Here is a 25,070-nt window from a genome sequence, read left to right as displayed (position 1 = left end):
TTTTCACACGATACCTGATGTCTAGAAAACAGACTGTCACAATGATGTAACATCAGTCTATAGACCAGAAAGTGCAGGTCCTATTTTACTAAACACTTCCAATTTTACTGTTTCTATATATCATAAATATAGATCACAAAAACAAAGTCAACTAATCTCTTACAGTACTACAGAATTTTCCTATGTGAAGTGACACACCTGTGAAAAAGTATAAATTCAGCCCTGACAAATTTCTATGTACATGGTAGAATTTGAACTTGTATATCCCAAAAATAAAATAAACAACCAAAGAAAAGGATAATTCTGAGTTATCTAAATTAGTTTTTGGTGTTTTGAGTTTTTTCAAGGGGATTAGATTTTGTTTTGCTTAGTATTAGAAATGTACATTTGAGGGGGCGCCTGAGTGGCTCAGTCAGTTAAGCATCCAACTCTTGATTTCTGCTCAGGTCATGATCTCATGGTTTGTGGGTTTGAGCCTCGCATCGGGCTCTGTACCCTCTCTCTCTCTCTGCCCCTCCCTTGCTTGTACTCGCTCTCACTCTCTCTCTAAATAAAAAAATGAACTTAAAAAAGAGAAATGTACATTTTAGGTCTTATTTCAATATTCTAGGAAAATAATAACATATAATAACCATAATTTCTATTATGAAAACTATACTGGAATAGAGAATGAAGCCTACTCTAACCGTCCTATTTAAATGTATAACCTTTTCCCCTTAACTACAGATTCCCGACTCCTTACACTGATGTTTCCCCCTGAGAACTTTTCATTGCCTAATAAATTACATACTATATTCACTTAGTAAATTTGTTTATTGTCGGTCTTCCTCCACAGAAATAGAAGCTCTTCAAAGGCAGGAATTTCTGTTCGTTTTGTTCACTAACTTATTCCAAGCACCTACAACAACCTAGGACTATAACGACTGAATGAGGTAACATTTCCTATTGAAGGAATGAATGCATTAGTAGTTAAGATGCATAACTTACTGTATATAAATAGGAAACTTTTACCTCAAGGCACTTGGTTGTGAAGATACTTGTTTTAACAGTAATATAAATATACGGTTTAGGTACCAAAGTGACATATAAGCAAGTTCCATCATAGATCCTGTCCACAATGAGCATAAAATTCATCTCATAAAACAACTGCTGGAGAATTAAATAATCCAACAGATGTCACAAAGCTTTTCATGACCAATTGCTGAGTGACTGGTATAATTAGGGGGATACTACCTTGGGCTCAACAGAGCTAAAAAGGCTTTCAGGGCATTTCAGATAAGGAAACAACTTGGATATTTTTGGTAGACAAGTACAAACAAGGTGTGTTCACTCATTCATTTGTTCATTTTCTCTTTCAGCAAATTTTAATTAAGCCCCTACCATGTGCCACACGCTAGACTGTGTGTTAGAGATACATAGAAGACAGTCCTTCACAACCTCAGGAATCAGTGAGGGAGAAACACACAAAGGCATAGCAAATCATATTGGAAAGATGTACAACATTTTCAGAAAACAATACTTTTCTCTGTGGCAAGGTCACAGAAAGCTTCAAAGAGGCAACCTTTAAACTTGAAGGATGAGCAGGAAGAATTTACTAGGTAGGTCAGGGCATTCCACGTAAGGGCATTGCGTATATAAAGGCACAGTAGCAAGAAAGAATGTGGCTCTTCTAACACGGCAAAATATTTCAGATGGCAAAAACAAAGCACATATGTGTGCGCTCAGTGTTAGAGGAAGGAGGGACAGGAAGTCAAAGCAGAGGATGCAAGCCAGAGAAGAAGTTGGAATGGAAAACAAGGATCAGATGATCAAAGGCTTTGAATGCTCTAAGTGAGAAGTTGAATCTAGCAAGTAGATCAGAGTTTCTCAAAGCGTGGTCCATGGATGGCTTGCACCAGAATCATCTATGGAAGAGATATTCAAATTGTTGTTTGGGACTCAGTGGTCATAAAATTTGGTGGTTGGATAAGCATTTTCTTTTTTAAATTTTAATTTCACTTAATTAACATGCAGTGCTATATTAGTTTCAGGTGTACAATATAGTGATTCAACACTTCCATACATCACCTGGTGCTCGCCATGGCAAGTGTGCTCCTTAATCCCCATCACCTATTTCACCCATCCCCCCACACACCTCCCCTCTGATAACCATCCATCTGTTCCCTAGAGTTAAGAGTCTGTTTCTTGGTTTGCCTCTTTCTCTTTTTTTTTCCCTTTGCTCATTTGTTTTGTTTCTTAAATTCCACATGAGTGAAATCATATGGTATTTGTCTTTCTCTGAGTTATTTCACTTAGCATTATAATCTAGTTCCACCCATGTCAATGCATATGGCAAGATTTCATTCTTTTTTATGGCTGAATAATATTCCATCGTGTATATATAGCATTCTTTATCCATTCATCAATTATTGGGCATTTGAGATGTTTCCTTGTCTTGGCTATTGTAAATAATGCCACTATAAACATAGAGGTGGATGTGGATAGACATTTTTAGTAAGAGTTTGGGACCCATTGGTTATAAAATTAATTCAGTGGGTTAGAAAAGCATTTTCTTTAAAAAAAGAGAAAAAGAAAAGAAAAAGAAATGGAATGCAAAGGCATGGAATAGAGTAAACTGCATGTAGTAAGAACAGTGCTTTATGTATGTATGTATGTGTGCATATGTATGTATTGGTGGAGAAACGAGCTATTTCTTCTGTGAGTCACAGTCAAGTAAGTTAAGAAACATGGAGCTAGAGGTTTCTCAAAACAGCATCCCAGACCCCATGCTAGACCTAGCAAATCAGTGGGAATATGACCTGGAATCTACATTTTTAGCAAGTATGAAGTATATTTTTGAGAACCACTGCTGAAAATTATTTGGAGCCACTGAATTCCTATTGTTTTAGAAGGATATTTTTGCATGCAGAGTGTATAAACTGCTTGGAGGATATTAAGAACAGAGGCAGGAACACAAGTTTAGGGGCTATCAGCAACAGTCCAGCTATAAATGATATAAGTTTACATTCCTACAATGGTAGTGAGAAAAATAGAGAAGATGGTGGAGAAATGGTTATTAGGTGACCAAAAGAGTTCTGCTGGAATAGCGAGGGGTTCATGAAGAGGAGCAGTGGAAGAGAAGGCAGGAAAGATATGCTGGAGCTACATGTGGAAGACTTTCAATTTAGGGCCATTTAGTTTTTAAACTTTTAAAGGAGCCATTTCAATGTTTTAATCAGAATAATATGCTAAAGCACTATTCTAAGAAGATTATTCTACTGGGGTGTGGGGGGAGGAGATTACTACAATTCAAATTGCGAGATGGTAGGTCCCTAAACTAAAGAGGGAGCAAAAGGGCTATGGGGAAGAAAGGGATGTTACAAAAAACTAAATAACAACCAAAAGCACAAATACTGTGAAGGCTCAACCGGCAGGATTGCTCCCTTCCCCAAATCTAAATCCACCTAGGCAGTGCAGTAGAGAGAAGATCGTGAGCCTGGTAGCCAGGCTACCTGTGTTCAAATCCCAGTATCATCACTTACCAACTATATGACCTTGAGAAAACTACTTAATTTTTCTATCCCTTCATTTCCTTATTTATAAAATGGAGATAACAACAATAGTCCCTACCTCATAGGCTGTTATAAGAATTAAATGAAATAAGGGGTGCCTGGCTGGATGAGTCAGAAGAGCATGTGACTCTTCGTCCTGGGGTTGTGAGTTCCAGCCCCACGTTGGGGGGTAGAGATTATTTAAATAAATAAAGAAGTAAAGAAACTTTTAAAAATTAAAAAAGAAATTTAATGAAATAATATGTAACGCACTTATTTTGTACTAGGAACTACTCTGAGTGCTATATGAGTGTTATTAACATCATGCCTGGTTCTGGATTGGTGTAAAAAAACAAAAACAAAAAAACCTAAAAAACGTCTAGAAGGCCCATCTACATTTTCCTTTTTTGCTTTTCCACTGGAGTCAGATCCAGACTTGAATTCCAGCTCTGCCATTTGCTACACGACTTGGGAAAATTAAATAACCACAGCTTTGGAATTCTCTTCTGAAAAGAAGTGCCATTACAATGATTAAGTAAATAGCATACATAGGCACCTAACATTTACTTCTTGACATACAAAAAGTACTTAATAAATGGTAGCTATTATTTATGATCTCCTTGTTTTGTGCTACATTTCCCTGTTTTATACTACATCTAAACTTAGACAGACTCTTTAATTTATAAGTTTTGGCTTTTACTTGAGTAATGAAAATGAGCAGACTCTTGACCCAGAAATTCTCCACTTTTGAAAATTTATCCTAAGGAAATAATCACACAAGAACTCAAAGTATATATATTCAATGGAGTTGGGTTTTTTTTTTTTAATAAAATGAAAACCTAAATGCTCATTAACAGATGGCTAGATAAACAAATTATGGTCTGTCCAAACAATAGAGTACTCTGTTAAAAAGTAAAATAGATTCAAAAGTACTAACATGGAAAGATATTTAAGATCTATTCCTAAGTACAAAGAAAGAAGCAGTAGCAGTATAGCATGATTCCATTATATAAAAAAATATATATGTATATTTGTGTATATTCATTTATATTATTTATATATATTTATTTACTGTTTAGTGGATTTTGCTGGGGATGGCACTATCTGGAGTAGTGCAACTGTAAGCACCCTGTATTATTTTAATAGGTAAATGACTACAGCATGCTAAATGTTGGCATCCTACCCTACAGTAGTCACCACTGTAAAAACTATGAGATGATAAGCTGCTAAACTAGGGAGACAGCTATGCATATATAAAGGAAATTCTAGAAAAATACACATCAAATTTAACAGTCGTCTCCTCTGATGAGGAAGGCTGAAGGGGACTTTTGCTTTTAGCATTATACTAAATAGTATGAAAAATAAAGACTAGGGAAAAGAGATGCAGACCTTATGATTCATACAAACACCACACTTGGCTATGAACATATTCCTTAACTTCACTTCATATCCCTTAAATTATTTTTATACATCCAGGAAAAACAAACAACCAACAATATAAGGATGTCTTTTTTTTTTTTTTTTAAGTTCATTTATTTATTTTGAAAGAAAGAGACAGAGTTCATGAAACCAGGAGTGCCAGAGAGAGAGAGCACCTCCTGGGCGAGAGAGAGAGAGAGAGAGAGAGAGAGAGAGAGAGAGAGGGAATCCCACGGGGCTCGATCTGAGCCAGAACCAAGAGTTGGGCGCTTAACCAACTGAGCTACCCAGATGCCCCAGCAATATAAGGATGTCTTAAATATGACAGAGAAATGTATTCTTTGAAAATTTTATAGTCGTTCAATTCCTGAATTATGCTTATTTAAGTAGCTGCAGAAGACTTACAATGGAGACTAACTGTAGTGTAGGATGCCAGCATTTATCTATCCAAACAACACAGAGCGCTTATAATTGCCAGGCATTACACGCATCACTCCATCCCTAACAAAACCTACTAACCAGTAAATATCTAGCCTTATACATAAATACACTAATGAAAATATTTTGTATAGCTCCTACTATTTCTATACATCTTCTTCCACACTGGGATTAGTTTAAATTTTGCTGTTGAATATGCCCTTGATTTAAATGTACTTCAATATCTTATAACCACAGTGCCTATTCAACATTCAGAAAAGGTAATGTATACTATCTGCTGGGGTGGCAAAAGGAAGGCCACATTCAAAAAGAATCAGAACATTTTTGAGGTTTTCTGATAGAAAACAATGGCACTTTCCACTGATACCAGAAAGCCTTGTCTGCCAAAGAATTTTTTTTTTCCAACACTATGAAAGATTTTAAATATTCTTCATTCTTCAGATACAGGTATACGCTAACAAGTAGAAAAGTGAACACGGAACTTAAGGTAGCTTTTAAAGCACAGGTTTGAGATACAAATAGAATTCACTAACACAAATAGGTCAATACCCAAATAACAGAAATGATTATACCAAGCATACTTACCATTGAAAGGATTGATTCCTGCCCTTATTCTTGATATAATAGCTTCTTTTACTTCTTTTTTCTTTACACATCGAATACCCAAATTTTGAAAACTAGAAGGAAAACAGAACTTTCAAACTGCTTTACAGTTAAATACAAAGACATATAAATGAGGTTTTACCAAAGAATACTGCAAAAATCAAGTATATATCCTATACCTATGTCAAATATACCAAAATAGATGAAGATTAACAGGAAAGTGACACCACAAAGCTAAAACTGACCTCCCGAACAAAAAAGTTGTAAAAAGATGTCCATAAGCTGAAGCCCACAGGTATGTTTTATTAAGCCCATAAAAGCGTCACCTACCTTAAATAAAAAAACAAATGCGCACAGTTAACAATCAAGTTAACTGCATATAAATATATGGATTTCTGGCTTCTCTTCAACATTCTAAAGGTCTGGCAACAGTAGACTGGCACAGAAACACCTGGCTAGAGCTGAGCACCTGCAGCCCCACTTATGTAGGGCTCTCCAATTTACTATAGTGCCTGCTAGTCCTCTTATCCCTGATCCATTCCACAGACATTTGATTTCTGAGCCCTGACTTCACTGCTAGTAGCAATGAAATATGTTTTATGCTATATTATATGAAGCTATAATAATCATTCATAAGAAAACACTGAAACATTTTAAATTAGAAAGTTGTTTAATGTGAATAATATTTAACAAAAGTTTTAAAATGTCATTTATGGAAAACTTCTCAATAGCTACAAATATTACTAATTTGCATATTGTAGCATAGATGGTGGAGGGGGGAACTCCCCTACCACCACCAGTCATACTTGTTCCCACATGGAAAAACCATGACATCATTAAAGCTGGGTGGGTGTGAATAAGGAAGCAAAACTTGGTTATAATAACATTACTATTTGTTCAAACTTCATAACAGCACTTTGCAACAGGAGGCTGCCTGCCTTGTTTGCCCTTCTCCATGCTCATGCTGTCTTATGTTCTTGCTCTTCACCTTCACCATACTTGTGATTTTGTTAGCACCTAAGATACCTCTGACATTTCTTTCCTCTGCTTCCAATAATTAAAAAATAAATCTGGAATACGTAATCCTTTCTCAAAACCCTGAAACCATAATCCTCTTCCTCAAAAGTATTCTACTTCTTTGAAAGATTCATGGCTTGGTTCTCGTTTTTCTTTGACAAAAAATTTAACGAATGAAATTTTGGATTCTTACTCTGTACCAAAACTGTCGGGAAAGTTATGGGGACATACAATCCCTCCCCTCATGCAGCTCACAGTCTAGCGCAGGGGCTGACAAACTATTGCCCCCAGACCATATCTGGCCCGCCACCTGTTTCTGCAAACACAGATTTTTTGGAACACAGACAAGCCAATTTGTTTACATATTGTCTAGGCATGCTTTCATGTTACAAGAGAATTGAGCAGTTTCAACACAGACCATATGGCCTGCAAAGCCTAAACTATTTACTATCTGGCTCTTTACAGAGAAAGTTTGCTGACCTCTAGTCTAGTGAAGCAGATATAGAAGTATTAAATAATCACATGCAAAAGACAAATGCTGGGGCGCCTGGGTGGCTCAGTCGGTTACGCATTCGACTTTGGCTCACGTCATGATCTCATGGTTCACGAGTTTGAGCCCTGCATCGGGCTCTGTGCTGACAGCTCAGAGCCTGGAGCCTGCTTCAGATTCTGTGTCTCCCTCTCTCTCTGTCCCTCCCCTCCTCACACTCTGTCTCTCTCTCTCAAAAATAAATAAAAATATTAAAAATAATAACAATAATAATAAAATAAAAAAACAAAAGACAAATGCTAAACTGAAATCCTAACAAATTTGATAAGGGGGACATACACTTTGTCATAGGAGCCTTTGATGGGAGAGACTTGATCAATTCTGGATGGACAAACAGGTTTATTGTATGAACTGATAATATAAACAGAAATGTAGGGAAGAGAAGAGTAAAGTGACTTCAGGCAGGAGGAACAGAACAAGCAAAGATCCCTATAGAAGAGCATTGTAAACACAGCAAACTAAAGGAAGGCCTCTATGACTGGAGTATAAAGTTCAAGGAAAGCACAGTATAATGGCAGGCTACAAATACAAGGAGACCATGCGGACCTCACAGGCCAATAAGGAATGCTGTCCTTATTCCAAGAGCCACATAAAGCCATTAAAATATTTTAAATGGGGATTTGACATTCAGATTTGTATTTGAAAAGCTCACTCTGAATGAATTAACTTAACTTTTACAAAAGATCACTTTGGCTAAAGTGGAGAACAGACTTGGGGAGCAGGGGGGAGAGGGGGAGTACAAAAAGATGCAAGCAGACGAGTCAGGAGGCTATTCTGGCAGCTTACATTTAGACTACAGGTAGTGTGGTGGTGATGGAGGTCACTGAGGAAAGTGCACAGATTCAAGAACTATTTAAGAAATACTAGTTAATGCATTCAAAGTATGCATCTGTGGGAGGGGTGTCATGGATGATACCCAAGTTTGGGGCTTTTATAGCAACCACTGAGATAAGACACATTGGAAGAAGCACTGAGAAAAAAGTATGATCATGGTACAATCACGGTCTTGGGAATACTCTATTTGAGGTGTTTTGATATTTACAAGAATATGTCAAAAAGACAATGGGACTAAATACCATTCTCCACTGAAGGGAACCAGGGCTCCTTAGAAAAAAACTGTTTTCAGAGCTGGGGCAAGAAAAGTACAAGTAAGTCTTGAACACTTTGCTGTGTCAGAAAGTAAAAAAGCGCTCAAAGAAAGATGGGAACATATCAAAAGGACATAGGAAACAGGCTGAAGGGGCTTGCATTTGTCAAATATGGGTCAACCTGAACATCAAAATAATAATGCCAATAATGGACTACAGTACAGTGTATATAAGAATCCATGGGTCTACAGTGCTATTTTTTTTTTTTTATAGGAAAGGGGAAAAAGGGAAAGTTTTTCTTAAATTTTTTTTTTTAACATTTATTTATTTTTGAGACAGAGAGAGACAGAGCATGAACAGGGGAGGGCCAGAGAGAGAGGGAGACACAGAATCTGACACAGGCTCCAGACTCTGAGCTGTCAGCACAGAGCCCGACACGGGGCTCGAACTCACGGACCGTGATATCATGACCCGAGCGAAGTCAGCTGCTTAACCGACTGAGCCACCCAGGCGCCCCGGAAAGTTTTTCTTTACAATAGAATGCTGATTAACATCACCAATGGAAAACACTAATATCCCATGTCTCCTGAAGGGATATTTTGAGAACAACATAGCAGCACCTCTGTAGATTTCTCATCCAAATTGTTTCGGGTTAACATGAATGTATTATTCATGTTACTAACATGAATATAAACCAGCAACCATTCAGACTAATCCACACTGAACACAATCTTCAAAACAGCCCAGACTCTTAAAAATGTTAATGTCATGAAAGACCAAAAAAGACTGGGAAACTGTTCTGAATTAAGGGAGATTTTAATAATCATGACAACTTAAATAATCATGACAAGTAAATACAATATGTGATCCTTAAACCTGGATTGGGGGAATAAATAGGACAGCCATAAAGGGCACTGTTGAACATAACCAAGATAGTCCAAAAATTTAACTGCCTGTAACTAAGATCGAGAAAAGCAGGAAGTAAAACAGGAGAGGTTATTTTCACAGAAATCAAGAAATAAGAATGTTCTAAGAAAGGAAGGGTCCACAGTGTAAAATGGCATTGGGAGGTCAAATAATATAAACAGGAAATATTTCTTGCCACATGTGCATTACTAATTATTTTTGGTTTATGTTGTTATTGTGAGAGGAATATTTTTAAGTATATTTTCTAGGAGCGCCAGGATGGCTCAGTTGGTTGAGCATCCGACTTCAGCTCAGGTCATGATCTCAGTCTGGGAGTTCGAGCCCCGCATCGGGCTCTGTGCTGACAGCTTGCAGCCTGGAGCCTGCTTCAGATTCTGTGTCTCCCTCTCTCTCTGCCCCTCCCTTGCTCATGCTCTGTCTCTCTTTGTCTCAAAAATAAATAAAAACATTAAAAATAATAATAAATTTAAAGTACATTTTCTAAATAGTCACTACTAATACAGAAGGAGGCTACTAACATTTTCCCTGTTGTAATTAGGTTCATTTTTTCCCCAAAGGCAATATATGTTCATCACAAAAACGAACTATAGAATAAACACAAGTTAAAAGAAAAATAGAAAACCCCACAATCTTACCCACCAAGAGACAACTACTATTAATACCAAGTATATGTACACATACATTTTTTAAAAAATATATTTTTAATCACATATTGTTTTAAAACCAATTCATCTTACATAGTGTGAATATCTTTCTATACAAAGAGATATTTGCAATGTTATGTTTAATGCCTGGATGTACCAGTTCATTTAACTAGTCCCTCCCTGTTTATTACTTCAATTGCTTCAAACTTTTTACTTTTACTAACAAAGCTGCAATGAATATCACTATAGTTAAATTAAGCTTAATTGTTTCCTGAGGATAAACTCCTAGAAACAGAATTGCCGGTTCAAGAGACATACATATTTTTCAGGTTTTTCCTATGTTAAAGTGCATCCCAGAAGGATTTTATTAATTTGTACTCTCACCAACATGATAATGGACCCATCTTGTGGCAGCCTCACCAACACCAAAGTGTTAAATGATTTTTTTTATCTTAGAATTACTATTGTATGTTACTTTTATAACCTGTCCTTTTCTAAATAATAATTCCAGTTTTCCAGTCGATTTTCTCATATTTGGTGATTTTTAACTATTAATGAAAGGACAAAGTCAAATATATGAAAGAAAACCTTTCATAAATTGTTCAAACTAAGAAAGAAAATCACAGCATGAAATAATTTTATGTATACCTTCAGTAACAATAAGTATTCCTGCTACCATCATGGGCTGTCCACTAGTAAAGAATAAAAGGGTGGTTCTAAGCAAATGGTAAGAAAATTTAAAGGTACACTATAGTAAATAAAAGTAGAATGAGAAGTTACTCTATTCTGCTAAAAAATAACAGATGTACATGCATAGTAAACAGAGCATCCTATGCTTATCCTATTCCTAAAGAGATCTGTGACTGTGTACTTACAACAAGGGTCTGCGTTCTTGTCCAAACTCTGCTTCATAGTAGCCATCTCGGCAGTCTTTTCCTACTAAGTCATGAGGATGAGGTTTATATGGGTCGTTCTTTGTTACTAATGTAATTCTCACTTTTCCCTTTCCATAATAGTTCATAATCTGAAAAAGGGGGAAATTAAAGATATAATCCATAAATTTATCTCATTAAGAATTGATCTACTAAATGAGAGTTGAATATATATAATGCAGTTAGCACCAGATAAATAAAGTCCAGTTGACTGGCAAATGCAGTTTCGATGCAACTTTCCAGAGAATACCAGAAGGGAAGAATTTACCTCTCAGTTCTTTGGAGTACTATTTTCTGCATTAATTTCAATTGGTCACATAATCTGATTCTGCCCATATTCCTTTTAAAACAAGTTATACCATAATATTATCATGGAGCATGAGAAAACACCTGAATGTTGGGCCACCGAATGCCAGGCTTTTCTGTTCACTGTCATACCATAAATACCCCTTCAAAGTACATATTTAAGCCACAGTAGAAATGACAGCACATTGTGAAGAAACTGGGTCTTTAATGTAATTGCTATAGCTAAAATATGAAGCAATTAAGAGTTAGGGACACACAGGAAAATGGTCTATTACCTGGATAGATGGGTATGTTCGGTTGTTGTCTGTGCTGTGCTCCCCTGGAATGCTGCCTGCTGACCGCCCTTCACATTTGTATCTAAAACGCATTCCCCTCTGCCTGGGCTGTTCAATTATCTCTATACATGGGTTATACCCACCTGGAAATTTGAAAAAGAGGGAGAGTGAAATTAGAATAGCAGTAATAATGGATTTAACCATTTTGTTTCTTTCAAAACAGCAGACTAAAAATTTTTCCCTCCCAATATTAAATAATAAAGTTGAAATGCAATTACCCAAGGTTGAATGGTAAAGGCACCTTCTTCTCCCACTCATAATTAACATAATGCTAACACAAATCACTCAAATCATATTTATTAGGTAGCACTCTATCATTTAATATCTACAGCTAATGCCAGTGTGAAGTTCTGAGATACCCACTTCAGAGATATCCACTTCTCATATGAGAACAAGTAGAAGGGTTTCCTTCAAGATTCCCACAGAAGGGTCAAGAAGATAGTCTTCAGAAGTGCAATATCATACTCCAAAAGTGAGTTTAACTGCTTGATTTTGCATTAGACTCTTAACAGTACTAAAAGACGGCTAATTGAAAATGAAAATACAGGGGCGCCTGGGTGGCTCTGTCGGTTAAGCGTCCAACTTCAGCTCCGGTCATGATCTCACGGTTTTGAGTTCCAGCCCCATGTTGGACTCTGTGCTGACAGCTGAGAGCCTAGAGCCTGCTTTGAATGCTGTGTCTCCTTCTCTCTCTCTCTCCCCTCACCCCCACACGCTCACTCACTCTTGCTCTCTCTCAAAAATTAACATTAAAAAGAAAGAAAAATAAGAAACTGAAAATGCATTTAAATCCTTGCAGAAGGATATGTTTTTTAAATATCTCCATTGGAATCTTAAAGGATTGATACATAGTATATCCAAACAAATTCCAGAAGTGATTTTAAGCTCACCACAATTTTCAATCAGTTCCATCTAAACCTTTACTAAAGTATGAGACACAACAGAGGAAAAGAAAATAATTACTTACTTTCTATAAAAATGTCATTTAAAACATGCAACTTTATGCTGACTGAAAGAAACCAGACCAAAAGAGCACATACTGTAGGATTCCATTTATATAAAAATCTAGAATATATGAACTAACTATAATCAAAGAAAGCAGAACACTGATCACCTAAGAACAGGGGTGTGGAGTGGATGAGGAAACTTGGGGGATGATGGATATGTTAATTATCTTGACTGTGATCATGATTCTTAGAGTCGTATTTCTTTTTTTTAATTTTTTTTTTCTTTCAACGTTTATTTATTTTTGGGACAGAGAGAGACAGAGCATGAACGGGGGAGGGGCAGAGAGAGAGGGAGACACAGAATCCAAAACAGGCTCCAGGCTCTGAGCCATCAGCCCAGAGCCCGACGCGGGGCTCGAACTCCCGGACCGCGAGATCGTGACCTGGCTGAAGTCGGACGCTTAACTGACTGCGCCACCCAGGCGCCCCTAGAGTCATATTTCTATGTCAAAAGTTATCAAACTGCACACTTCAAACATGTGTAATTTATCATACATTAATTATATGTCAATAGAGCTGCCTTAGAACACGTGCATGTTTGTTTACCCCCCCTTATGATCCATATTGTGGAAATGAAAGCTCAGTGGAAACACTCAAGTGTGCTTACAAGTAGGGTACTTAGCAATGTGTCTTTACTTCAGGGAGGTAAAGACGTCTTCCATTAAAAAAAATTCCCTCAATCAGCTTACTGACTTTTAAATTCCCACAATTAGATAATCAATTTCTTTGACTAAAGACTTATCTTCTGTTAGAATGCAAGAAAACTCTTCAAAAGGGTAACACAATGGGTCTTCCCAGTACAGTATGAGGAAGAGGTCTTGTGAGTCCTACTTAGTCCTATCTTAATAGCAAACACACTGGAAATGTTGTATCTTATAAGTCTCCTACTCTATAAAACGTGAATAATAATAACAGCACCTACTTCATTGGGTTGTTGTGAGGATTAGAGGTAATGTGTGTTCGGTTCTTACCAAGTAACACACCTATAAGAAATACTCAATACATGTTGTCTACTATTATTAATTTCAAATGCTTTCTTGAAAACAATGATTTTATAGTGATACCATGATGTTATAACAACTGGTACTTTCAAGACTTTAGAAAACAATGAGGCAGGGGCGCCTGGGTGGCTCAGTCGGTTAAGCAGCCGACTTCCGCTCAGGTCATGATCTCACGGTCCATGAGTTCAAGCCCCGCGTCGGGCTCTGTGCTGACAGCTCAGAGTCTGGAGCCTGTTTCAGATTCTGTGTCTCCCTCTCTCTGACCCTCCCCCGTTCATGCTCTGTCTCTGTCTCAAAAATAAATAAACATTAAAAAAAAAACTTAAAAAAAAAAAAAACAATGAGGCAAACAACACAAATTATTAGACTATAGGAGAGTCCAACAAAACAAAATTTTGTTTATGCTAACAAATTGTGCATAAAATGACAGTAAGAGCAAAAGAGTCAGACATGCCTGTGTTAAAGGAAAAAGAATTAATGAAGCAAAAGGGTGGAGAGAGCAGAGGGGGAAGGGAGAAAGGTAGGCATTCAGCAGGGAGTCCAAAGTCGTGGCAGCACAGAAAAGAAAGTTTAAGAATCACCAATATAACCATAATGAACGTGTAATACACTTTCACCTTTAGAACCAAATGCCAGAGTACACTGGGGATTTGGATTTCCTTCTGAGTGACAAAGAATCAATGAATGGTTTTGTGCAGGGGAACCATATGATCAGACTGACATTTTAGAGTAAGAATTCTGATGGCAGTGGACAGATTGGAAAGAAAGGAGAAAGCATGATGATCAGTTCAGAGGCTGTTATGCTACTGTGCCCAATGATGAGGGCACGTCTGACATATGGTCGTGATAACAAGGATGAAGGATTATTGAAAACATAAAATTAACACTCCTTGGTGACTGAACATTAGGGTTAAGAGCAAGTAAAGAATCACTGAGGCTCCACAGTTTCTACTTACTGAATGAAGTGTTAATGTTACCTTTAATTAACTGGTTGGTTCAGACTCCTGTTTGAATTTACTACCTATTTGTTTAGGCAAAACACAAAGAGCCAGGGAAAACGGACTTTAACCTAATCTTGTTCCTAACACTTATTTCAATTTTACTGAAAAATGTAAGGCATGCAGATGAGTGTTTCAACTTCACATATTTCAAATAACTCAAATTCACATTTCAGTTTCAAATATTTCATATCCTTCTATATTATTGAAGGAGTATTTGAAAATAAAGTACATTTTCCTCTCAATACTCAACAATATTTTAAAGTGATATATAAAATAATTTATGTGGTTGAACTAAAGGTCAAATAAATCCCTGCCCACTATTTATTTAAAGGTGGTTGGTGGGAAGTTGATATAGAATTACATCATTAATGGTAAGTGGCTAACTTTTGGGAGATGAGTGTGAGTAAAAGTGCTAGTTAGGCTCATAGTGATTTTTCAAATATTTCATTGGTTACTCAACACTACTTTAAAGTAGAAAGCGTTTTTGAAAAAAGGCTATAGACAAGAAAAGAGCAGTTGCTGAAAGATTAAAATAATTTTTAAAAATGTGAAATTATAAAAATGAAAAATATTAGTTATCATATAACATCACGTACTTAAAACCCTTTGAAATCCATTCTTCCTATTGAAGAAGCTCTTTATTAGTAAAAAAAAAAAAAAAAAAAAAAGTCTCATGAGCAACCAACAGTTTATTAGAATATTCTACATTCCCCCAGCTGGAAATAATCTCCCCTCCTCTAATTTGCCATAGTATTTTGTTTATGACAATTATTCCAAATTACTATAATTGAGACTCACTGTTTTATTTCTTCTTGAAAAAAAGCAACTTGTTTTATTTCATCAAGTTACTGGTCTTATTTCTTTTCAAGCTACTTGAAGGCAAGAATTGTGACGTATTCATCAGTGCCTTATACACTGATTTTCGGTAAACATCTGGAGAATGAATAACTGAAAATCTAAAAATCTTTTTGTTCGTGTAAGTTACACAAACATTGAAGGATCATACTGATGATCCTTCAGTAGGTTTCCCTACTAAGGAAAAAAACCAGTGCTTTGTGGGTACCAGAACTGCTACACTTTTCTAATCTTCATACTTATTTACAGTCTAATTTATCTGTATTTATTATTTAAAACTACTTCCCAACTATAAATCACTTATATCACGCATCAGTACAGTGTACCAGTTATTTCCTTCCTCAGTGCTGTGTCTTAAAATGCCACTCTCCTGAAAAAAGTGCTGAAATGTAGTCATCTACGGAGTGGAAGAAGGTAAAATATCAATGAGGGAATTGTAGGGAAAATAAGTACTCTCAACTAAGATTATCTCAAATCACTACAGTTTTGAAAAGCTGAAATTTCTTTTAAGTAGTTCTTGATTACTGCACTTTTCTTTAACCAATACTATACAAAAGCTAGGGTTGACCCCTGCATTTTGAACAATATTGTAAAACATCTGAAACATAGCCAAAATATTTGCAAGATATATTCATGTTTTTATTTGCACTTAGGCAAAAAAAAAAGGGTGCTATTTGAGTTTTTAAGATAAAAAAATAATTACATTGTGGGGTGCCTAAGTAGGTCAGTCAGTTAAGTGGCCAGTCCTGATTTCACCTCAGGTCATGATCTCATGGTTCGTGGGTTCAAGTCCCTCATGGGGTCCTGCGCCGGCAGCAAGGAGCCTGCTTGAAATTCTGTCTTCTTCTCTCTCTCTCTGCCCCTCCCCCACTTGCACATACACTCTCTCAAAAATAAATTAACTTAAAAAAACTTTTTTTAATTACATTGAAATAAAAGTTAAAAATGGAGCTTTAATTGTCAGAAATAGACACCTTAACTAAAACCTTATAGCCAGCACTGGGAACCAGTGTTAATTGTTCAGTAAAAAGTTAACTACAGTAATTATAACACTGTTTTAAAGTACTCTTATATATATTCTTATTTGATCCTCTCAACTTTAATCATCATAAAAACAGAACAGGAATTATTATCCCATTTTATAGATGCTAAAGCTCAACATTATGAAGTTAAAAGAAAAATAAATTATAAATGACATTAGCAAATATGATAGCTGGGACCCCAATGGATCAAATTAAAAAACAAACAAAAAAACCCAAGCATAAAAACCACTGGGGGTAAAGTCACAATAACTGATTACAGCAAATAACCTAAAATAAATGCAACTTAATTTAAGAAGATAATGCATCTTGGTATAGGGAAGTCAGTATTTAGATCCAGTGAAATTCCTGGAACAGAGTTCACAGTGGGGGTATGTTATCAGAATTACCTAGGAAGCTTTTTCAAAAAACATACACGCCCTGATCCCACCTGTGATCTGAATAGAAACAGAAATCTTTAAAGCCCCAACATATTTCTGAAAAAGCCTTCCAAACCATTCTAACACACTACTGATTAAGAACCACTGCCCTAAAACATAAAGAAGCAGAAACAATGCACATATCTAGAGAGCAGTCCAAAAATTCATATACAAGTATGAGCTGAGTGATAGACAAACTAGGCAGAGGAATTCTGACAACTTCTAAGTCTTCTTTCTCTCCCAGTCTAAGAAGCTTAGCCAAATATAAGCAAGGGAAAAAGGCATTATGATGGGATGGTCTCCAATCACAGCGATCTATTTAAAAGGTAAACTGTTTGCAAAACTAATATTTTAACTATCATTAGTAAGACTCGTTACAATACAGCAAGCAAATGATAACACACTAAAATGTCAACACCACAGCTGAGAATAACTGACTACAGACCGCATCTCTCTTACAGAAGTAATGGATAACAGACTGCCTGAGAGTCAAAGGAGGAAATGGAGCTAACAATATACACTTTTCTAAATATCACCTTCACTCACTTTGGAGAAAAAGAAAAGATTTGTCATTCCTCAAACCTAGGAACCTAACTGAATTGTGGTGATAATCTTCTCTACCTTAAGACACACGTGAGCTTTTCCGTTTCTTCCTAATTATGATCAAAATTTAGAGTTACCATTTCTCACATAGAATGGCATTCAGTTAACAAAGGGGCAAAGAAAACTTAAGCCTATTCCCACAGGATAGAAAGAGAATAACACAGAAGGTGCAAAAGAAATCAAATGAAGGATAAGTTATATCAATCATTAGCAAAAGGACAGTTTATCTACTAAGAAATTTTTTATTTACTTTCTTTTCAGAATGTTCAGTATCATTTAAGTGGACAACAGAGAAAAGATACACTGCCTCCAAACATCACTGTTAAATTCTTCTCCCCTAGTTTAAAAATACAGAAAACCATTTCAAATTGTTTAAAAGTAAATGGGTAGCCTTATATATTCTTGAAAGACTATTTTCTATCTAGCATCTGTTCTAGCCTATTATTGTAAGTTTTTAAGGTTTCACAGAATTCTAGAATGTCAGGATACTCAAACTATCTCTAGAAAGTCCCATTTCCTAGAAGTCTGGGTCCCCAAACAGCTCCACTACATAAGAAAACTAACATTGATGGGTATTTATGGGTTCCTAAAAACAAGCCTTTATAATAGTTATTCTCTCATTTTTATCTCACAGAGTAGCAGAACTGGAATAAAACCAGCTTCATTATGGGCTAAAGTCCAGATTTATTCCAATATCTGAGGCTGACTCGGAAATGGGCCTTAAGAATCCAAGTAAGGAAAGTTTTGGATGTGTATTTGACTGATGTATGCAGCATAAGGTAAATAAAAGATGTAAGAGTTGGTAAGTGCTAGAGATTTCACTGTGTTGGGGGGCGGGGAGGATCTCGAAAAAAATTTTAACTTCTGGGATGAAAAAGTAGAGAAATATTTAAAATCTGTCCCAGATTACTCAGGTATTTAACTAAATTGAAAATAAATGGCAATACCAAATCACCTGTCTTGATTAAGACTGCCAGATTTAGGGGCACCTAGGTGACTCAGTCAGTTAAGCGACTGACTCTTAGTTTCCGCTCAGGTCATGATCTCACAGTATGTGGGATCAAACCCCACGGATGGGCCGTGTGCTGACAGCACTGAGCCTGCTTGGGATTTCTGTATCTTCACTCTCTGCCCCTTACACCGCTTGTGCGCGCATGCTCTTTTTCAAAATAAATAAATAAATAAATAAATAAATATATGTTTTTTAAAAGCCTGCCAAATTTAAAACTAAACATTACAGGATGCCAATTTTAAAAAGTATTAAACAAATATTGACTGGTTTTTAGTATAAGTATGTCCCATGCAAGTATTTGGGTCATGTGCCTATAAACACAATCCTTTGCAGAGAACGCAGATGAGAGAAGGACAGGACAAAAGGAAATGCTGAGCCTCCTAAGTTGTATTTGGGAAAGATACTACACACACCCCAGATGGTACCAATTATGATTCATCATGATTCCTCCCTAGCCATTTCACTCACTCAGTGCCTTCACTCTATCATACCACTTCATTCTGTCAGCACCTTCATTCTTTCATACCACTATTGTCTCTACGTTTTCATGGGTGGCAAGTCTGAAACAGCCTTCGTGTTTACAGTGTGCAGTCTTCTACTTAAAAAAGTCATTTGCTTTAGTTGCCAATTCCAGCTTCCAGCTTTATCGTTAAAGATTAAGTTGCATCATACCTACACTGATTTTTTTTCCCCTTACTCAAGAGAAATACTTATAGTTCTCTTGAAACTCACACCACAGAGTTGGAAGTATTGTGGCTTACAAAAACAACTTCTTCATGTACTTCCTATTGTATGACACAACAGAACTATACTTAAGAAAACTGTGAATAAAAATCAATTATCTAAATATTAAGACATATTTTACCAAAGACAGTACTGCTTATTAGGAAACAGACCTAGGTGTGCATAAGAGCATTCCGTACTTTCTACTGGAACAATGAGAAGCCTTAAGTTCAGACATAAAATAGCTAATTTTGCTTATGTTAAGCAAAACAGAATCATAAATATACAAGAGTAATGACTGCCTACACATACCCTAAGTGGACAAGGAACATTCTTCTTAGCAATACCTGTTCTAATTAATTGTGCCAAAAGACAGAAAAATCAACGTGTTAAAAACAAGCAAACAAACAAACAAACAAGCAATAAAGACAACTTAATAGAACCTGATCTGTGAAATCCTAAATAATTAATTTGGTAATTTACCTGAACAAAATTTAGAATCATAAACATATCAAAGTCCCAGTTACTCATGGTACTTATATAATTTTGCCTATGAGATTATGATCTCCTACTTTTACGTTATACAGATAACATATGCAACTACACATACCTATTTACATATGACATCCGGTGAGAAATAAAGACATGGTCTAAAGTGCTTGGTAATCAATAAAAATACTTTTTGAGGTTCCAATACTACCTTACTACAAATAATCTAAACTAAACAAAGATAAACTAAGCAAAAATTTTTCTCCTATTACTCTTTCGGTTCAATTACTGTTTCAAAACAGGAAAAGAATTTGTAATTATTGCATCTTTTTCTCTAAGGCCTTTACAAGTGATTAAGGAAAATATACCCAGACTCCTTTTTAAAAATTTCCTTGGCAGTTTTCAAACAACTGAATTCCAATTTAAATAACTTGTTATGTTTTATTTTTATTTATTTACTTAATTTATTTATTTTTGAGAGAAAGAGTACTAGCGAGGGGAGGAGCAGAGGGAGAGAGGCAGACACAGAATTCGAAGCAGGTTTCAGGCTCTGAAATGTCAGCACAGAGCCCAACGAGGGGCTAGAACCCACCAACCGTGAGATCATGACCTGAGCGGAAGTTGGACGCTTAACCAACTGAGTCATCCAGGCACCCCAAATAACTTGTTATATTTTAAATAGTCCCATTTTAATGCAACTCCAGAAAGGGCAAAAAACAAAAAACAAAAAAACAAAAAAACAGAAAACAAACAAAAACAAAAAAAGAGATAACTGCTCTACAGCTTTCCATTCCTTTAAATTTCTTCCCCTTCAATTTAGGGAATCAGCTCTCACAACAGCACAAAATACAGTGCCATTAAACAAATTTAAATTGTATCGTCTTCCTGAATGCTGTGGGGCTTACACTACCCTCTGTGTAAGTGTTCTTTTCTCCCTTGTAAAGTAATTAGAAGTATTGTATTCAAACCACATATTAACGAATTTTGTGTAAGGTGACAGCAGTCTGACCTTTTTTATTTATAATGCTCACCTTTACTACTTTCACACAAAATCTTTCAGGTAACCAATAATAAATTAGCCAAATATTTCAGATCATCTTTGCATTTTTATTCTAAATGTGCTTTGAAGTTATAAATTTACAAAATTATCTTAAAGTTTGGGGTCACTGAAGTGGGTAAAGAGAAAGTTGAAATATTTTAAACTACACTTGTATTCTCACATGAAAACCACAGACAAAGTGAAATCAAATGTCATGTGAACCACCCCAATTTCCTTTTCGGCCTACAGCAGTAGCTATGGCATTGTTCTGCTCAACCCTTAAAAAAAATCCTTTAATGCTTTCTACTTCCTCTTCTCTGCTAGATATCAGCCTTCTGAGGGTCACTGAATCAGGGACTTGGGAGGACGCGGGTCAAGCAAAAACAAGGTCCCCTCTTCTGCCACTTAGTACAGCGCTAACTTAATACTATCGATAAGGCCTCCCAGCCTTGCTCAAGCTGCTCCCTCTGCCGGGAAACGTCCTCATGAACCTTGCCAGCATCCTGTAAAGGTCCAACTGGAACAATCTACTCGATTTACTTCCCTTTAGGTTACAAACAGATCTAAACCACGGCTACATACTTGAGACTCCCTCCCCTGTCCTCTAACCTGTTTTTTGATAAAGCCGTTTCCCTCCAAAGCAAGAAATGGACGCATCTATTAACTGAAAATCAGTTTCTACATTAGTGATGCACAGTTTTCATTCCTGCTCCTATTTTAAAAGCACCGGTGTTTTAATACTCCTTTCCAATAAAGAAAAAAAATGACTTTTCCGTAAAACAGAAAGTACGCGCTTTAGAGTAGAAACTATCCACTTTGTTCAAGCAACGTTTCCACTTAAAAGCTGTTGGGATACCACTGGTGACTTTTAAAGCCGCACCACATTTTGTACAACTGTCAACACATCAGTGATCACCTCTCGGCACTTGATGAAATTAAACTTTAAAAAAAAAGTAGCGCACTCCTGAGGTCTGAAGCTTCTTCATTCCTGTTCTAAAACATAACACCACCGTTTCGACATAAAACAACTTCTAAATACGAGAACTATCCGTCCTCCTTTATTTAGGTAATTGTTACTTCCCTAATCCTAAAAATCAAATCGTTGGCATCAAATTACAGAGCGTGACTTTGATTTCGCACGCAAACCTTGAACCGGGGAACTTGTTAAAGGCTGACAATTTGCCAGATGAGACGATTTTAAAGACATAACGCGCACAACCAAAACTGGGACCCCCGAAACTCCGACGTCCGGAGGAGCTCCTTCCCCCGGTCCGGACCCGCGCCTGGAACACTCACCGGAGGCCATGGCTCCGCTCACCGCGCCGCCCGCTCCAAGCGTCCAGACCCGAGACCTCCGCGATCAGCCCGCGTCGGTCCGGCGGCCGACGGACTCTGCCGACGGGACCCCCTGTTCCCCTGATCACCCCCCGGGGCCTCCTCCTCCTTCCCGCCCTCCTCGGAGTTTGCGGCTCACACCTTCCCACCCCCTTAATTCTCGCGTTGCGATCACCCAGAGTCGCCCTTGCTAGGTGCGGGAGCCAGGGGTAGGGGGCGGAGCGCCGCCAGAGCCCCAGGCCAGCCAGGCCGAGGGGCGGGCAGCTAGGAGAGGGGATTTCCCGCGGCTGACGTAGACCCCCCCCCCCCCCCCCGCACCGCCGCCTGCCCCGGGGGCGGAGAGGCGGGGCGTCCCGGAGGCCCGCGCTCCGCCCCGCCCCTACCCCGCGCCCCGCCCCCTGCAGCCCAGGGCTTTGAAACTGGGTCTGGACAGTGGGAAGCGGGATCTTCGGGAGCGCGGGGACTGAGCGTGCGAAAGCCGCCGGCTCGGAAGAAATCCCCCTCCTCCAGGTTGTTCTGGGGCGCGTGGTTTAAAGTTCAGAAGAGGGTGGGAAGGTGCGGTGACGTCCAGGGGGCCGGCCGCACCGGAGCACTTGGGGGCGGGCCGGGCGGTGAAGTGGGCCTGGCTTTCCGGGGCCCCCGGGCCCCGGAACTATCCGAAAACCTCCGGCCGGGGTTTTCGATGGGTGGTTCCCCGCCTCTTTCCAACTTCGCACATGCAAATCTTCGCCCCCGCGTCGGCGGGCGGTGGCCTGAGGAGTCCTGGAGAGGAAGTGCGGAAGCGCTGTCGCCGGTATTCATTTGTAATTCACGTATTTGCATTTGGGGACCCCCGCAACCTGATTTTCCCCCATTCTGTTTGAATTGCGAGGGCTCTGTCAGCTTTACCTACTAAAATTTTTTCAGCTGTTAAGATCCTCACTGCGAGTTCGTTGCTTCTTAACGCAGTGTGCTCGAGATTAGTGAGGTAAACGCTGTCCTGGGATTTGACAGATACCCACGAGGAGAGGGGGAGTGAAACACACGTTTAGTGTGTGGAGGCAGTGTGGTATAACTGTTTCGTTCGAGTGCTAAGAACCTCCTGTGTGTCCGTTTATTTACCTCATTTAAAACGTATTATTGTCCTAATTTTGTAAATGAGGTTAATAGGGGTTCAGAGAAGTTAAGTAATACTTCAGAGAAAAAAAGAAGTAATACTTCAGAGAAGTTAGGTTCTGGTAAAATGAAAAGCACAGGTTAAACCCAGGGTTGTCTGATTCCGTGGTCTTTGCACTATACCTTACTGCCTAAGGCGAGTGTGGAGGGGGCATGGGGATTATCAGCCAGCTATACAAGTGCTGAAACTGGAGGGCCCAGTTGGGGAAATCATTAAAAATAAAATCTCCTGGTACACCTGAGTGGCTCAGTCCCTTGAGCCTCTGACTCTTGTTTTGGCGCAGGTCATGATCCCAGGGTCGTGAGATTGAGCCCCTTGTTGACCTCTGCTCTGAGCGTGGAGCCTGCTCAAGATTCTCTCTCTCTCTCTGCTCCTCTCCCACGCTTGGGTGATCTCTACCTCGCTGTCTCGCTCTCTCGCTCTCTCGCTTTCTCGATCACTCGATCTCTCTCTCGCACAAATAAAAATAATAAATAATAAAAATAAAATCTACCAACTCCATAATATCCTCTCCGCTAAAAGTAGGAAAGAATGAAACAATTTTATTATTGAATAAGCATTAAAGCATGTGATGCACTAAAGAGATTGTAAACACACACAAAAAAAACCCCCCCACACACACAAAAAAAACAAAAAACAAAAGAAAGACACAACAACCCTCATTTGTTTATGTAGCCAGGCAGATATAATCCACCACCGACCTGCTGTCTATCCAAAGGAAAAAAATAATATGAAGTTACATCTGGAAGCCAACAGCTGGGGTTTAAAATCCCACAGAGACCAAGAGGTGGGACAGGGTCCTCCTTGGTGCTTGCGTTTCAAAGAGGTAATTTCAAGGCCCCTAAGAAAGACCTTAGAGGGATTCAAAACTGGCAAGAGGCTTATTTAGCTTTTTAAAAGGTATACATACATCTCAAAGACATCATTTGTAATTTCGATTTTTCTAAAGGAATTGCTGAGTAAAAAGAAAGGCGAGATTTCTTGTCCATTTTGGTACCAGGGAAATTTTTTAATTCAGTTTTTAGACGAATTTAACCTTACAACTCCCAATATCGGAACTGTAAGGGAGAACTGAGCACAGATGTTTAAGAATTCATTAGGAAGGTGAATGACAAATAGGAAGGGAAAATATTTTGTGTCTATTTGTTTATATTCCACCTTCAGAAATTGATTGGTTTTAGGTGCCTCTTGAACTTAATAGAGGATAATAATGTTTGTCTACTGAAGAGTTCTGGACCGAACAGAATCTGTCCCAGTTGCAGTACTTAGGACCAGTTCTAAAACCACTCCAATCTGTAAACTCACAAGTTGTACCTAAGGAGATTTAGTAACAACTATAGAATTTTGAACTAATTGTTATCTTTTATTTTTCAAAGACTGACTTATTTAAATCTCCTCATTAATAGGACAGCATGTTTATATTTATTTCCAGGGCTTTTTTAATTTGTCATATGACTAAGCTATGGGTTTTATTATCTTACCTTCCTAAAGATTTGTTTTAACCCTTTCACATTTTTTTAAAGTATTGGAACCCTCTTTTGAAAGGTTCAGTCCATATCTGAAAAGGGAAAATATTTTAGTTGTACAGGATACATTTATTT

At 37.8% G+C, this 25,070-nt stretch overlaps 1 protein-coding gene and 1 long non-coding RNA gene across 2 annotated transcripts in view; one reads left to right on the top strand and one right to left on the bottom strand.

Annotated features, from left to right (window-relative positions):
* REL (REL proto-oncogene, NF-kB subunit) overlaps positions 1-22,577 on the bottom strand; it is a 35,583-nt gene extending 13,006 nt beyond the window's left edge. Inside the window, exons 1-4 of the mRNA XM_003984028.6 lie at positions 22,275-22,577; positions 11,730-11,872; positions 11,092-11,240; positions 5,973-6,064 (exon numbers count right to left, since the gene is read on the bottom strand). Of these exons, the coding sequence (XP_003984077.1) occupies positions 5,973-6,064; positions 11,092-11,240; positions 11,730-11,872; positions 22,275-22,284 (394 nt within the window). The 5' untranslated portion in view covers positions 22,285-22,577. The remainder of the gene's footprint in view (positions 1-5,972; positions 6,065-11,091; positions 11,241-11,729; positions 11,873-22,274) is intronic.
* On the top strand, positions 464-18,813 carry LOC109498185. The gene is made up of 3 exons (XR_002154852.2): positions 464-932; positions 17,574-17,745; positions 18,350-18,813. It is a non-coding gene; the product is annotated as an uncharacterized LOC109498185 (long non-coding RNA).
* Positions 22,578-25,070: the final 2,493 nt, after the last annotated feature.

Source organism: Felis catus, chromosome A3 (genome assembly GCF_018350175.1).
Source record: "Felis catus isolate Fca126 chromosome A3, F.catus_Fca126_mat1.0, whole genome shotgun sequence".
NCBI lineage: Eukaryota > Metazoa > Chordata > Mammalia > Carnivora > Felidae > Felis > Felis catus.
The sequence above is the reverse complement of the archived record's forward strand: the minus strand, read 5'-3'. Positions and strand labels throughout refer to the sequence as shown.